This window comes from Centroberyx gerrardi, chromosome 17 (genome assembly GCF_048128805.1).
Source record: "Centroberyx gerrardi isolate f3 chromosome 17, fCenGer3.hap1.cur.20231027, whole genome shotgun sequence".
In the NCBI taxonomy this organism is placed as follows: Eukaryota; Metazoa; Chordata; class Actinopteri; order Beryciformes; family Berycidae; genus Centroberyx; species Centroberyx gerrardi.
This window is the reverse complement of record NC_136013.1, coordinates 10,070,750-10,087,235: the sequence shown is the minus strand read 5'-3', so window position 1 is coordinate 10,087,235 and position 16,486 is coordinate 10,070,750. Positions and strand designations below refer to the sequence as shown.

The 16,486-nt window shown below is 45.4% G+C and overlaps 1 protein-coding gene across 2 annotated transcripts in view; it reads right to left on the bottom strand.

Annotated features, from left to right (window-relative positions):
• Positions 1 to 16,486, bottom strand: part of fermt2 (FERM domain containing kindlin 2) — a 44,234-nt gene that overhangs the window by 8,600 nt on the left and 19,148 nt on the right. For both annotated transcript variants that reach the window (XM_071902204.2, XM_071902205.2), the window contains exons 4-10: positions 11,836 to 11,964; positions 6,858 to 7,083; positions 6,584 to 6,686; positions 5,993 to 6,100; positions 1,645 to 1,779; positions 945 to 994; positions 173 to 297 (exon numbers count right to left, since the gene is read on the bottom strand). In XM_071902204.2, the coding sequence (XP_071758305.1) occupies positions 173 to 297; positions 945 to 994; positions 1,645 to 1,779; positions 5,993 to 6,100; positions 6,584 to 6,686; positions 6,858 to 7,083; positions 11,836 to 11,964 (876 nt within the window). The remainder of the gene's footprint in view (positions 1 to 172; positions 298 to 944; positions 995 to 1,644; positions 1,780 to 5,992; positions 6,101 to 6,583; positions 6,687 to 6,857; positions 7,084 to 11,835; positions 11,965 to 16,486) is intronic.

The following is a 16,486-nucleotide window of genomic DNA, read 5'->3' as shown; positions in this document are numbered from 1 at the left end:
ATTCTTCACGCACACCAGCATGGATCACATACTTGTGTCAGACGAAGAAGCGTTGCATTCTTGTATGAGCATCTGTTGGCTTCTTTTGTGTGTGTGTGTATGTATGTATGTATGTATGTACATGAGTGCGTATGTGTGTGTGTGTGTGTGTGTTGTGCACATGTATCTGTACCTCTAAGATTCATTTGGTGAGCAGGTGTCCCATGTGCCTCCTCTTTGCTCTTGTAACAGGAAATTGTGATATCCTTGAATGTGCACCAGTACTGCTTATAGCCTTTCAGCGTCAGTTTCTTGGGTCTGGAAAATATACAACAGACAGAGGGAGACACGTCAGACCTCGGATGGAAAAAAAGCACCCATTTTCTTTATTAGTGGTCAAGAGTAAGCCTGGGGGAGGGGAGATAGCAAGTAAGCACAAAGGAAAAAAGAGAGAAAGAGAGAGCTGCTTCTCAGGCTTTAACGCAAAGTCAGCACCGTGAGCGGGAGAGAAGCCAGCGTTGGGCGTGAACATAAATGGAAGACCATTATAGAGGAAATGCCTCTTGATATAATACCCCCCATGGTTTATATATTTTATGAGGCAACCAAACCACAAGGGCCACCTGCCTGTCAGCGAGGGCTTACATCCAAAGAAGAAATATGCTTTAAAATGCTCGGTCCCATTGTAATCAGTTTCCAAAGCAGAACTGAAAACTCAGCTTGCAAATGTCCTTTGGCAAACAATCCAGCCCATTACGCTGATACAAAACAGGCAGCAGTTCTCCAATTTAGCCAGAAAACCTTATTTCCTCCTTTGCCTGATATTAGATACTAAACATCCTTTGGACAAATGCAATCTTTGCACGCACTCACATGCAGTTGTGGGTTTTTCAATAACACCAGGAAAGGCAAAGTGAATGAGTATAGGGTTTTACAGTATGGAGAAGCTGTGGATGTGGACTTACTTGAAGACTTTGACATAATCAGCTAGCTCAGGAATAGATGTGATGTCACCCTAGGAGGAAGGGGAAAACAAAAACATAGTTAGTGTAAGCTTAAGAGGTTCTGGTGTGAAAGAATAAGACATGGTGAATCATAACCAAAACAATGACCTCAGGCTTGACTTGACACATTTCCCTTGTCATCGTTCAGTGTGCTAAACACAACACTGCTTATATAATATCTCAAAGCTCAACTTCCTCTGATAAGCTGTATAAACTTCACTACTTTTCAAGGCGGGGCAGCCTGAACAATGGAAGCGTATAATATCAATCTACCCATATAAAATGTAGCCTTCGTTGGGTTTGTTTTAGCGTCAAGTATCTCACCCCCCCCCCGGCCCTTTTGTCAGATACAGGCTTCGTAAATAACAGTGTGAAATTTTGCACTTGCACTGAAATTCATTGTGATTTCCCCTAACCTGGGTCAGCGCATGTATGCTGGTTATAGCTACTTTTTAATGCTATTGATAAAAGCAGACTTCATGAGAATGTCTGTAGTTCAACATAGAACTAAGCACCAAATCCACTGCAAAATCTTCACTGTTGTGAAAAAAACAAATTCACACCTTGATGTGAGACTGGATGAAAGCACAAGGCCAGTAATCCCTAACTTCATAAAAGTATTCCCTGTAGTGAACATTAAGATATGGTAGTGTTGTCATACCAGTGTGTTGGATGTCTTTCCTCCCTCCAAGGTAATCTCCAGGTCTGACAGAGCTGCATCCACCTCATCCACCTCCTTCTCACTGTTATTCATGTGGTTGTCTGAAGACATGATTGACAGCTTGTTGATGTGGTACTGAGGAAGAGAAAGGTAAGGTGCCAAGTTAGGCCTATTTTTTAGCACTTAACTTGCCATATTACACCAGGGTTTTTCTTAGGGGTGCAACGGATACCGAAGAAAATCCGAACTGTACGGTTCGCCACCCACGGTTCGGGTTGCACATGCGTGCCGCGGTTCATTCGGTTCTGTGTCCCCCCACTCCCCACGTGGGTCCGATCTCCCTGGAGAGTATCTGTCCAATCAGTTGTCAGAATTACATGTCAATCTACGATGACATCACAGCTGGATTAGCCTACTAACACAGGAGTAGCCTATGGAGCAAATTGTGGAATTTTAAGTTTCACTTTCAGACTCTGCTGCTGCTGCTCTGCTGGTCTGTGAATCGCCAAATGACAAACATGACGTGATGCGCACATCGGCGCATTAGAGATCGATTTGGATCAATTTGACCAACTTTTGATTTTGTGGCTTCCGTGTCGATATTGCGGCAGTGCGCCGCAGAAGAGCCCGACGTCACTCACGTCACACACGCAGCAGGAGGAGAGGAGGAGGAGAGCCGGCAGGACCAAAACAACTTTTTATTCCCCAGCAGTGATCTCTCAGTGAGTTCAGACAGGCACAGAGCAATAACTAAAACATCGGGGGTAGTGATGCTAGGGTCAGGTTTTTTTTTTTAACCCGCGACCGCCGGATCCGACACGTCAACATCCGAACCCGCCAGTTCGTTCTCAATATTATCTTCAATCACCCGACCCGCCCCACCTGCGGGACCCGCGGGTTTCAGGTTTACCCACGCATCACTATTTGGGCTGTTTATAGCAAAGAGTTGTAGCCCTGTTCAGTAGTGGAAGATTTCAGTAGGTAGGCCTACATGATTTAAGTTGCATTTTATGTTGATGCCCTGGAGTAAAGCCACTGAAGGTTGCATTTTATGTTGCAATTTATGTTGATGTTGGCCTACATAGCCTACAATGCAGGGATATTTTATGTTAAAATAACAAAGAGCCAGTATTTACTTTACTTTTGTTGATTTAGTTATACTGGACTTTAATTTTCAGTGAAAAAGTCTTCATTCAGGAAAACTTAAGATAAATACATTGTGTAAATTGGAATTTGCAATCGTACTTCCCCTGCCTAGTGCACCAGATATAGGCCTATATACCGCACCAAACCGAAACCGTGACCCCAGAACTGTGATATGAACCGAACTGTGAGTTTTCTGAACCGTTACACCCCTAGTTTTTCTACACATTTTTCCATTTGGAGATTGTTGATGTGATTCTTGAAATTTTGTGAGTAAATATCAAGATTTTGTTGGTCTTCAATAACATTGTGATTGGTCAAATGACTACACCATATCTCTCTATAACTGAAGAACTAATAAATACCAAAGTATGGTAAATGACAGTGGGTTCACAACTACATACAATGTGCAGTCATGTGTGACATAGGACTGAGCAGCAGTATTTATCCATAATTTTCCACAATTTTGTCCAATTCCAAAACTTTTCAAGGTCAAACAATGATCAAATTCATTTTCCATATGTTTCCAAACTTCCCAAACCTGCACAGCAACCTTGTTAAACAGAGTAATTTAAGACTATGTTTCTTCTCACATCCATCTGAGACCCACATGTGTTCATTTCACCCGAGGTGTCAGAGAACAGAGGCAGCTAGGAGGAACACCTCTGGATTTGATACGAGTTCGATGTTTTAAACAGCAATGTTGTTACGGAAATCAAACCTGTGATCTTCCAGTTACAGGACGGTCTTTAACTACCAGGTGTATGGAGATACAGTCTGCTAGCAATTGTTAGCTGTTCCAACACCTTGGTCAACAGTTTTGCTGATTTCTATAAAGCGTCCTGCTATGCGTGCTACTGGTGTGCCACCGCCCAACTTTTTCTTATAAACCTGAATTTGTCTGTGATAATTGCCAAATAAATACTTTAAGACCTGTTTGGCATCTATGTTAGCAAGTGCTGCCAGTGCACACTGCGCACCATGTAAAACAAGATGAAACGCAGCTATTGAGTTTACTTGTGAGAAAACAATGACTATACGTGTGAATCAGAGACACTAGCTTCAGGATGAGGGCTAGGGGAGGTGATTGGAGCTGATGATTTACTAAGGGAAATGAGTGGGAGGGTGTGGATGCCGTGTTCTCAGCACATCCCTCATCTGTAGCCCACTATAAATTTGTCTTCACTGGGAACATATGTGAGACTGGGGCAGTAGGACGGGATAAGGGACTGTACGTAACAATGGAAATACCCACTCAACTGGTCGGGATGGGACCATTACCAAAAACCTGATCATGGTTTCCCCCTAGCGTGAGTCACCGACACTAAATACAACTTGTTGACAAATGGTATTTATAATGTCAACCCTTCCCAAACCCCCCCTATACATGAATGAACAGCTGTCGAGAGGGAGAGGGAGAGGGAGAGAGAGAGAGAGAGAGAGAGAGAGAGAGAGAGAGAGAGAGAGAGAGAGAGAGAGAGAGAGAGAGAGAGAGAGAAAGAGAGAGGGAGGTGAAGCTATAGCCAGCTAAGGTTACAGAATGTGGGACAAAGGCCTGTGATGAAACCATTTCTCCGCCTGTTATGCCTATGCTCTAGTGACAGTTTTTTAAACTTGCTCCAATGGGGGACTGGTTCCTTGTCTGTGTGAGCATGTGTGTGTGTGTGTGTGTGTGTGTGTTAGTGACTGAGTGAGAGTGTGTGTGTGTGTGTGTGTGTGTGTGTGTGCAATGAAGTACAAAGTACACTGACTGACCAACTATGCCCCACGTCCCTTTTCTGGGCAGGACTATGAGGGCAGGGAAGGAGTATGAGGCTGATTACTGTTCTTGACACTGTGAGCTAATCGCTAATTCCTATGAGTCGCCAAATTGACACATCCTGATAGCATGCTAACACTAGCCAGCCAGCTACGGGATGTGGACAATCACTGGTCTTTATTTAGACCCTTGTATCCACTCTCTATAGCCGGCTCCCTCTGTGAAGCTCAACCCATTGCACACTGTGTACGATCCTCATCAGTGAAACCTTACCCATAAACCTTAAGCTCATATACCAGCTGAAACATAGTAAGAGAGCTAGCACAGCGCTAACAGACAGGTAGCGACAGACTAGCCGCCAGTCTAAACACACCGATCGGATTAGCATCCCTTCTCTGAGGAGAGTAACAGGAAACCCGTTAAGTGTAATTATAACCAGTCTGATGAAACACACCTCACACCTCACAGTGTCAGTGGGCTTTTAGAGGAATGTGAGCAGGTCTGTCAGACTCTCTCTAGCTGGGGTGGGTGGTCTGAGCTGAGGCGCTCCGTCCTGTGGCCCAAGATGCTCTATAATTACCCCGGGGGTGAGGACAGGGTGGCGTCCTCAGGTCTTGGCACCCACGCTTTATGAGGGTCGGAAATAGCAGGGGCACCACCCCTCAGACTAAGGGGGCAACCCGAGGGGGCAAAAGGGGCTCACATCCATCTCACTTCCCTCATTCCCCTATAAATCTACACTCACCCTTTCTCTTCCTCCTGCTCTTTCATTACACTGTTCATAGAAAAGAAGCCATGCGTCTGATGCCACCGGTGGTTGTAAAGTCCAGGCCAGACCAGCTCTTGAACAAGGCTTAAGTCTCAACAAGGTGTCTGGAGTCTTGTAATGTTAGTAGTCTTGCTGTATGAGTGGCTATAACAAGGTGCCACAAGAGCAGCTTGGTCTACTACAATTACTCTGTAAGCTAAAGCTAATAGGCTTGGCACTACAGTAGAAACCTGCTTCAAATCACTTGAGACCAAACCTTATTGAGAGAATTTTATGTTGGGAATATTAACATGTTATATCAAGTGTGGGGCAAGTGAATTAATGTCTTGCAAGTAAAAGTAATTAATCATTCATAAGGGATATTTTGTTCAAAAGCCTAGTGATGGTGTGGCATACTGAGGAGCCCAGTGGGAGTATGGATGATAATACCCTTATTAGCTCCTTCTGCAACAATGTACAATAGCCAAGTTTTAGTATGCATGCCGCAGCAGCATAGGCAGCCATATGGCTCAGCTCTGGGCTGGAAGCCCATCTAATTCATTAGCTTGTGGTTGAGAAGGCAATGTGCCCAATGAGTAGAGAACTGCAGGTCTTCAAACTTCAGACCCTGACAAAGCAATACTGAACCAGGCAAATTAAGATCAGACACACACTCACAAACACACACACCTCCTTACCTGCAGGGCAGCAAACATCATCATTTCCTCCTCGGTGCACTCGATTTCCTCCAGCAGAATGGCCCACTTGGCCTGTTCATAGAGCTGGTTCACCCGGATGGCATCATACTGCAGGGGAGTGGAAATAACAGTTATGTTATCACACAAAAATATTGTATAAACACAGACTCTCTCTCCCTCTGTGTCACACACGCACACACACACACACACACCAGACCTGGGTGAAACAGTAGCTGGGTTTGGGTGTGGTTTACGGCATCACAACCATTCAGATAGTGCCAGGTAATTTGTCAATCACAGAAACATACAGTAAGTTGACTTTCAAATAATTTATTGTGGAGCTCTAAATTTGAAACTCAATATATTGTCATATCATTATCACCCATCTGGCACATAAGTAGGCTAAAACAAATTCTAAATAATTTTGAAAATATTGTTTGACCCAAATCTTGACAGCACAGATGTGATTCCATCTGTACTGTAAAGGTTTTGTGCTGCTTTATTATATACTGTAGTATTAAGTAAAGAGACAGGAGAGAGACAGGGGGCTCTGAAGCTGCCTACTGTGAAGCTGATATTAAAGTGTCGTACCTTAGGGTTGAGGTCAAAGAAACTGTGGTATTTAAACCTCAGCAGGAGCACCTCATTCTCCTTCACGTCCTGCTCCATCAGAGACCTGGATGAGTCCAACCACCTGCACAGACAGTAAATATGGTGATTTAGAATACTTAGTCTGTCTGAAATAGCCTCTTGCAATTTTTTTGATCAACTGCGCAGCCCTAAAATATGCTGCAATCCGCCGTAGCATTTCCGACTACGGGCAGTTCTGCCAAACCACCACACCACTAAGCAAAGTTTAACTCACCCCTGGTTGATTTTGGCTTTGTCCAGCAGGGACTGGGGCTTGTAGAGTTTGACCAGGATGTCTGGTGAGGAGATTGGCTGGCTGACAGCGAGGATGCTGGGGTTGCCCTCGGAGAGGGGGCTGTCCCCAAACCAGGCGGAGGTGGGCGACAGGGGGCTACCGTCCCTGGAGTCATAGGTGGGGGTCATGGTCTTACTGTACAAGCCTGGGCTGGAGTAGATGCTCCCTGGAAACACACAGTCATCAGTTAGTCACTTGTAGTGGACTGAAGTGCAAAGAGAAAACGATACACACAACAAATGAATCAAAGAAACAATAATCATATTCTTTGTGATATCTATGTCTTATACTGACAGTCAAATACTCATGAAATATCCCATTTCATTGCAAAAGTGTGCACATTCACAAATACATAATCAAAACAAGCATCTGGGGAAAAAAGGGTGAATACTTTTCACAAGAGCACACACACTTGCAGCCTAGCCAGGCCAGCTAGCGGTCAACAACACAGTGTGACTACCAGCCAGCACTTTGCGGATGAGTGGCTTCAACAAGGTCCTCCTGCTGTTGGCGGGACTGATGCGAGTCAGCATGCAGATGATGCACAACAAGATCAGGGTCACTCACTTACTCACAGTCAAAAAACCTGCAGGAATGCATCGCACACAGCAAACTACTGCACAACTAGCCACAGAGAGGAGAGGGGGAGCGCAAGGATATGGGAGGAGGATACATGGATTGTAACACCGGCACAAACATGTAAGGCTGGAAAAAATTACACCACAACTTTCAATTTAAAACTTCAATAATTAAGTCTCTAAATATGTTGACCGCTGATCTGCATGTGTATTTGTCTTTTTGTTTTTCCATGTATAATCTGAGTCTTTTGGCTCTTCATGCAAAAATAAGCAAGCTACCAAAGTGAAGCGGTTTATATTTCCTGTTGGCTGGCCTTGTGTTGTATTTTTGGCCCCATACTCTCCCGTCCCTCTCTCCCTCTGTAGGGCCTAGGTCAAGAAGCAACACTGGCTAAACCACTAAATCTCTTCTAAATCAGGAAGTGGGCCTGGTTTGTGTTTGTGTGAGTGTGTGTATGTTTGTGTGTGTGCTGAGGTCATGAGAACAGGGTGCAGGCTATGGCCACCCATCCCTCGTGGGGGAGGGTGTTATTTAGTGGTTCTTTCAAGGTTTTTCCCCAGTGTGGAGTTCATTAGGTCAGGGAGAGTACTCCCATCTCCCATAGGGTCTCCTGAAGAATCCCAAATATCCACAGAGAGAGAGAGCATGTATATAGTGAAAGTCGGCAGCCCAGTAAAAACACAACCAGGCACCCTCCATCCTGTTGACGGACTCTCCAACCTAGGCTAAAAGGCATCAAGAATGTTAACATGCCTTAACTCCCTAATCCTCCCACACTGGGGACTCTTACAGGGTTTAGATGGAGGGAGCTGGACCACCCTGGGCTGTGAGACTAGATGTAAACTCTGAGAGCGTCATCAACAAATGAAAGTGTCTCTTGTGTACCTGACTTTTACACACAGCTTGTGTGTGGGTTGTTGGTTGAGGCGTGTAGCTAAGATACAATTACAGACCAATAGGCAGGATCACCTTTCAGATTTCTGGACTACTACAATTGTACAACAAGAGCATCATCCAAAACATCTAATAGCAATTCCGTGTATACAAGACACAAAGTTTGCCTAATGTACGTCTGACCATCTCACTAACTACCTAAAGTTTCCTGTAGCAACACTTCAGGGATCCTGGGAGCTAAAAAGCGATCAGCTGTCCTGCAAAACAGTCAACAGGCACAGTGAGCAGACCTGGAATAGCTTTAAGAAAGAGTGAGCTTTGAGCTGAATTCTAATAGGAGGCAAAGCCTTTATCATGTGACCACCCGAATCAGCTGACTTCCTCAGAGAGAGCAGTCAGGTGACTCGGCTGCTAGTTCCAATGGTTATGGCTTGTCAGGTGACCTGAGCACTCCAGCTGTGGGGGTGAAGGATAGGGAGGAGGGGGGGGAGGCAAAGGAAAGGGGTGAGAAGCAGTGCAGAAGAGTAAGGGACAGAGGAAGAGGAAAGCTTACCTTTGACAGGTCCGATGTATATTATCTCAGAGGCTAGGATGGAAAGAGAAAGAATAAGAGAAAGAAAGACAGGGAAGGAGTGGAGAAAAGCACTGGAATGGGAACAAAAAACATCAAGTGGACAGATTAAAGATACTGAAAACTCTACAAAGGACAGGGGGAAGACAGAGAGGAGAAAAAGACAAATAGGGAAATACAAGAATGAGGAGATCCATGGCCTTTCCATGGGCAGTGCCAACTGCCAGCCTCAGAGTAGATGACTCAGTTTACCCTCTCTGCAGAGGGAGATCACCCTGGCATGACCAGTGATGGTTCCATCGTTTCCACCCACCCATTCATAGCCATCCAACGCGGCATGACTGATTGAAAACCCAGGCAAGGCGTTGGTCAACGTGACCCAGCCCTGCATATATACTGCAGCACAGACGAGTACTGGACGTCCAAGGCATGTCATTCTCCATGCTGACAGGAAAGCTAATTAAATACAACAGGGACTGTAGACGTGGTCGGCCCAGTGGGACCCAATGAGCCGGCATCATGACCATGAATCTGGCTCTAAGTCTGAGTCACAACAACAGCTGAGGATTAATAACATGGCTTTTCTACCAAAACGACCAATTCTGTGGGTCTCGTTACATGAGTGTGTAGACAGACAGGGGGCACGGAGTTTTCCAAAATGGCACACTTAAAGATGGAGGTAGAGGTTGGGGTTTGGAAAAAGATTGTAAAGCCAGTCTTAAAGTGGAAAAGTCTCCTCATGCATTCTTTATGACCTTAGTGTTGACCATCCACCCATTGTCCTTCGCTTCAGAGGTCAGTGCGTACTGCACTGAACATGATGTGTTTGTGTGAGCTACTATAAAAAGGTATTTAATTTATGTTTTTATTCACTGTTTTATTTAACCAGCCTGGTCAATTACAGACAAATTCTCATTTACAGTGACGGCCTGGCAAAAGGCAAAAGCCCTCAGGACGCGAAGGGAATTGGGAGCAAACTGGGGAGAAAAAAAAAAGTCAGAACATATAGTTATGAAGAGATTTAGCCCTATAATAAAGTTAGTGGCACAGGCCTTTGGTGAGCCTCTGGGCCTCTCCCTCTCTCTCTCTCTCTCTTCATGTCCAAGGTGGAGTGGAGTGCACAGGAGCAGTTGGCTGCAGAGGAGAGAGGGCCGTGGTTCTGGTTGATCTGCTGTGTGCTGATTACATCGCTGCCTCCCTGCAGAGCCTGGCCCTTGTGATTCCTATCAGGAGACCTAGGCTAAGAGGCCGGCCCTTCCCCACAAGGGACGGAATAACTCCCTACAACTTGGCCATGAAATGCACACTCTATGACTGTAGCATGTGATCTGATAGGGGGGACGGCAGGAAGCGTATGTGTGTGTCTGTGCGCGCGTGCGTGTGTGTGTGTACATGTGTGCGCAGAGATAAGAAGAGTGGTGTACAGTAAACAGATTCTGCACATTCCCCTTGATACTCTGTTCCTTTCCACCACTGTAGTGTGACCACAGTCACCCACTGGGACCAAACCAGTGCGTTTTTTTTAACCAGTGAAATGAGGATGGTAAAAGTTCACATCTACACCAAGGGGAAGCACAAGAGAGGCACTAACGAAGCAACACCCTTGAAGAAATGTAATGAAGCAACACTGGGTGTGATTATCATGTGCTGGTTCCACAAATAAACATGGACTATAATTTAAAAGTTACTGTGTCTTATTATTTACTGACACAGAGACGTATAGATACATAATCTGTTTGGGAGTGCACTTCATCTACGAGAACTGAGATAGTACTCTCCCTCACGAGTCAGTGTGTGCATGTATGTTGGGTAAGTTCAAGGATCTAGTGGATAGACCGGGTCAGGTCAGGGCAGGAAAGGCAAGGCTCTCAAACCAGACAATTAGACCCATTCACCCCGTCTTATAGTGTTAGCAGTTTTGGTTCATGCCAACTGTGAGACAGCAGTATGGCCTGTTCTGTTCTGCTCCTCTCTGCTCACATGGCTGCAGCTCTCTCATCACTGGCGGAGGGAGGGAGAGAGGGAGGGAGGATAGGAGGAGAAGGGAGGGCTAGTATAACTGCTGTCGTGTAGCCTGGTTTGGGTTTAAAATGGCAGCGTGACCAACTATGTGTGGAATCTCAACCATTCTTCGTCCTCCCTGCCAAGGAGCAGGGAGTCAGGTCTGTAGATCCCACGCTGGCCTCAAACTCACACATTCATATTTGGTCACTAGAAACAGGGTGCAGCAATCTGCAGTTATCATAGTGGTTTTCGAACCACAAGGGCAATTAGAAAAAAAAAAAAAGGAAGATGACAGATGCTCCGTGGGAGCCAGTGGAACCTGCTATTCAACCTGCTGCTGAGGGGAAACAGATCATTACACTTCACAATGAAATACAGAAAATATAACCCACTACTGCACAATTAGTGCAAAGTAGATCTTGAATCAAAAAGAAAAACGTGACTCCATAAAGTGAACGGGTCTGTATAAACCAATTCTCTTTACACTCAATCAGTTGAAAATGTAAAGTGCAACTGCTGTTTACTGGCTAATGATAAAGAATTTTTTTAATTTTAAGGGAAAAAAAACACTTCCTAAATTAGCTCCAAGTGATTTGATTCCATCCCTGGCATAAACTAACCTTTTCAAATCGAGCTGGAAATCTTAGGACAAACCCTGTAACGAGTGACGTCTGCACTATTGCAGCCAAATACTGTATGTGCAGACTTTTGCTCTATCAGTGACAGGCCATAACTGTGGTAGTTTGAAACAGAGCAAACCGTGCTCTTGGAAAGGGAGTTGAAGATGTGAGGATTATCTCCGCTGGTGATTTGTAACCGACAGGTATTGGTGCTACATCTCCATGTAGGAGTTCCCATCCGTCAGCTCACCTGATCCAGGGGTTAACAGGGGACCCTCCAGCTCCAGAGCCTCCTCCTCTGCCTCCTCCAGCTTTTTCTTCTTCTTCTTGGGATCACGGGGCTTACGCAGTAGAGATAGCTCCTCTGGGTGGCGGATATCTGGAGGGAGGGAGAGAGAAAGAGACAGAGAGACCTGAGTTCATTTGATGTCACACAAACACAACCTTGCCCAGCAACATAGCTAAAGCCAACCCAGACCCCAAGATGGGGCAGATCTTGTGTCACTCTGTCACTGAAGTCATCATTTGTATTCTTTCAACTACAGGCTTCAAATAAACCACTGAACCTGGGGCCAAGCGCACAGACAAAGTGCAGAATCTGCGACGGGGGTGACTAAGGGGACGCTGAGGCAACTTCTACTGAAAAATGGGTGAGAGAGGCAGAAAGGAAAAAGAAGTCATAAAAGACAGCAGAGGGACAGAGGAGGATTGTAAACAGCTGTGCACACGAGGGGTGGAAAATTGCAAATCCCTTTTCTCAGGGCCCCAACAAATCTCGCTCTAACTGTAATCCCCACATGAGACAGGGAAGACACAATCTCAATCTCCCTCCCTCTCTCTCTCTCTCTCTCTCCGTCCCCCTCCCTCTGTCTAACCCTCTCATACACAGAATGCCAGTATTTGGTAGCTGTCGGTGAGTAATGGGGCAGCCTTTGTCAAAACACCACCAATCGATCCTTGAAGATGATACTACAAATTAAATAATCACATCCTGTGTACGTGTGTGTGTGTGTGTGTGATCCCAGTCAGACAGTAAGACACACACACCGCACATTCAATATGATGACTAAAACAGAGCAGCCTCCCTCCCCGGCTTCTCTCCTCTCTCCTCTCTCTTCCCTCTCCTCCCTCGGGCCGGAGGAGGCCGGGGAACCATCACTCAGCGGCAGCGATGACGTTTTAGGATGGGCTTGGGACGGTTCCGATGCAGTAGGTGAGGCGGCCAGGACGTGTCAGACTAGAATAGATGGAGCGAGTCTAGAAGCACAGCTGGATCCTCAGCTGGATTTGCTCTTCTCTGCTCTAGGATTCCATATAAATTGGGGAGGCGGCTGATATTTGAGAACTATTATTCATTATTTTCATTAATGTCGCCTGCAGAGGAGTTGTAAAATTCTCATTTTCTCATATAAATCTCTTCTCGCAAGCTAACCATCTCCCCTCATTTTTTAAAGATAGGGAAAGGTGTTTTAGACTGAGTAAGAGATTGTACAGTAAGAGAGAGTAGGAAGGAGAGAGCGGAGGAGTTTGAATCCTTAGGGGGAGACAGAACTTCTTGGCTTGGCGAGAATGCTTGTTTAGTTTGTGTTACTAAAGCAAAAGCATTCCAGGGGTTTTAAGAACTACCAGATGGGAGCTCACTCTCTCTCTCTCTCTCTCTCTCTCTCTCTCTCTCTGCCTCCCTCCTTCCTCATTCTCTCTCTCTCTCTCTGCTGTAGCAGTGAAGCACAATCCCTGTGCCCTTATACAGCCATGTGAGTGCAGGCGTGCTGCCTGGCTTTAGCCCTGCTGAGCGGTGCGAGGAGAGGCACCGTGAAGTGTGTTCTGGCCTGCGTGTGTGTACGTGGGTACGCCTGCGTCTCCTGGTGAGGCATCGCAGAGGCATGTGGCATTTTACTACGATGTCAAACAACCAAGTCACCTCCATCATTCATTCCTATTACCTCATTGTCAACACCAGGAACTTATCCATAGGGGAAATATCAGCCATGTATTGAGCACCCAACAAAATTCAGTATTATAACCCTCTGTAAATCAAATTTTAGACCGGAAATCTAAGACAGATTTTGTTCAGAAGTCTTTCCTCTTAAAGGTCTAGTGCACGGTGTGAAAAATAAACATGCGTCATTGTGCTTGAATCCATTTTTTTGTGACAAGCTTATCAGTGCACTCTCAGTGGAGAAAATGCAGATACCAAAATATCTGGGAAAGGCCAATATCACCAATTCACCAATATTTTAGGCCCTACTACCGAATCCCTATAACTGATCATCTGAAAAACAGGAGAGGAGGTGGGAAGTGGGCGGGTAGATGAGGTAAATAAATTGGCAGACACTCTCTATTCCTCACTCCCATGAAAGGAGCGCAGGAGTAGTAGACATGATGGGAATACCACGTCAAAGCTAACTAGCATATGGAACGGTAGAGGATGGAGATAAAGAGAAAAGAAGACAGGCTAAGGTGACAATCCAAAACAATTGTCCACAAGGATTTCTCAAACAAGCAAGAGTTTAAATTCAATTTCCATAACCACTGACTTGAGTGTTGCATTGTACTGTATGTTTATGGTGATAATTTACGAAGTATGGTGGAGAAATCAGCTCTTACGCTCACTAGGCAGTGTCAGAAGAGGAAGGGGCGAGTGATGGTCCTTCGACCATCACTCGCTATTCTGCTTACAAAAGCTCGGTTGATTTCCATTAGCAGACATGACACCTACACAATAAGGCCCCCATCTTCCATCATCCATGCTTGTGGCAGTAACTAGGCTCGGGGCCAGGGGGAGAGGGACTGACTGAGAGCCAGCTAGGCCTGCTAGGTCTACTCCTTGGAACGCATGATTCACTGGAGTGAGTAAGGCCGGCCACAGAAGAATCACAAACACCGTCATATTCTAATTTTACAGCGCCATGGTTTACCTTCTAAAAAGATAGAGACCCTACATGGAGAGAAAAGTAAAGAAGAGAGATTTTTACCTTCTTTCTTCCCTTGCCTTTACTTCTAGATCTGTGTTAGAAAGAGCTGCTCACTGGGCTGCGAGCCTGACTGATCAGCTAATACGCTGGAGCAATAAATCAAGAGCTTGTTCCAGGGTGGACTGAATAACACTGCAGCGACTGAGAAATAACTAACCTATAGTCTCAGTCCAAGGGGAAAGAGATAACAACAAGGTACATTGTGCAGACATTTATATTTTAAGGAATTTGGCTTATGCAGAGTACGACTGTAGAAAAAACTTAAATTCCTAGATCAGCAAGATTATAAGAAACCAAAAGTAAAGAGTGAAAGAGCCATAGTGCCCTGACAATATTGCTGCAACCAGAGCATGATCATGAAAGAGAGAAAAGCTACAAGTTTTTAACTTTATTGTTGGTTTCAAATTGCCAGCATTTGCCATTGAGATCAATGTTAACCTCACACTTTCAACCCATTCTTTGTCTTAACCCAAAGGCGTGGGTATCGTAGTTGATGTTACCATGGCAAATGGCAAATGGCAGATCCAACCAATAGACATAACTTTATAGCAGGAGCTAAATTTCGGATTTCGCTCTAGCTACATTTACATGCAAACAAATAATGTGACTATTGCTCCTACTCTGATTACAAGAATAACTGGATTAGGCTATTTGCATGAGCAATATAAGTAAATACTCCCATGTATATGCCGTGTCACATTACCCTGACTATTCAGTGTAGAGGCTATGTCTGCTGCCACCCTCCATATGCTACAATGTATTACACATAGACTATAGACTAGCTTTTACCTCGTTTCATTCAAACTTCAGCCATGATTCTCCTGTGCAATGCCCTGGTTGTAACTTTCCTACAATAGCCAGATACTTGTTATCTCAAGTACTGAGTACTCAACTCTTAAAAAGCTATACATAAATTTTAAAAGCACCTTGATGACTTGCTAAAGTTCAGTAAAGCCAATGCAACAGGGTGTATTCCACTCTTTAGCCAGCTGAGTGTCAGAGCATCTCCTCCCCCGTCTAACTCGGGGCTGAAAGGTGCTAAAAGGCCAATCGAAAAGGATAATAACACTCTTTAATTTGGGAGTTGGAGCTGAGGCCAAACCACACTCCCCCTGTGTTATGACAACAGTGGCCGGGACACTTGGGCCAGTCAAGCAGACCGCAGGTTGATGGGCCATAAATCAACCGGACCAAAACGATGAAGCAACAGTCCCACACAAACCCAGGCCAGAGCGCCCTGACCAAACCCGTCACTGCAGCTCGCCCTCTCAACTGTCACCCTCGTCTGGCCACCGATCCATCCTCCTCCTTTGTGCCGGTCATCCCAGTGACCAGTGACATGTTCAGGGCAGAGCTTACAAATGCCACAGGTTACAGCGCTTCCTGCCTCTTACATTTTCCAGAGAATCAGGGGAAAACCAAGACACAGTAGCAAAGGAGTGCTTACTAAACAAGACACAGTGGTTAAGTGGGACAGCCTGACTGTTGTTAGTCATAAGTAGTGTTTAGTGCCTTGCTGAGAGAAGCAGCCTAACTTCTTGCCACCTCAGGCCCCCAGGTCCACAGTCATGTGTTAGTCATTGGTGAAGACTACATTTCCTGTCCTGGCTCACAGGAAGAGTAAGACAGACAACAGTAGGATGAGGATTGCATGTGTGTGTGTGTGTGTGTGTTTAGTGCACACATTTAATTGCGTTTGAGGCAACTGAAGCGAGTCCAGGTTGTCTAGACGGGACAAGCTCACCAGGTCTAAATGTGACTCTTTGCTGGACAAACGAAACTTTCAGAAAACCCGAGCCAACGCCAACCAGTGCCATTCCTGCCGTTTCACAACTACATACTCGCCTTTTGTACAGCGTAAATATTTCATGGGGCCCTTCTACAGTATTTCAACTGGCACCGTGACACACCAAACACCATAGCAGA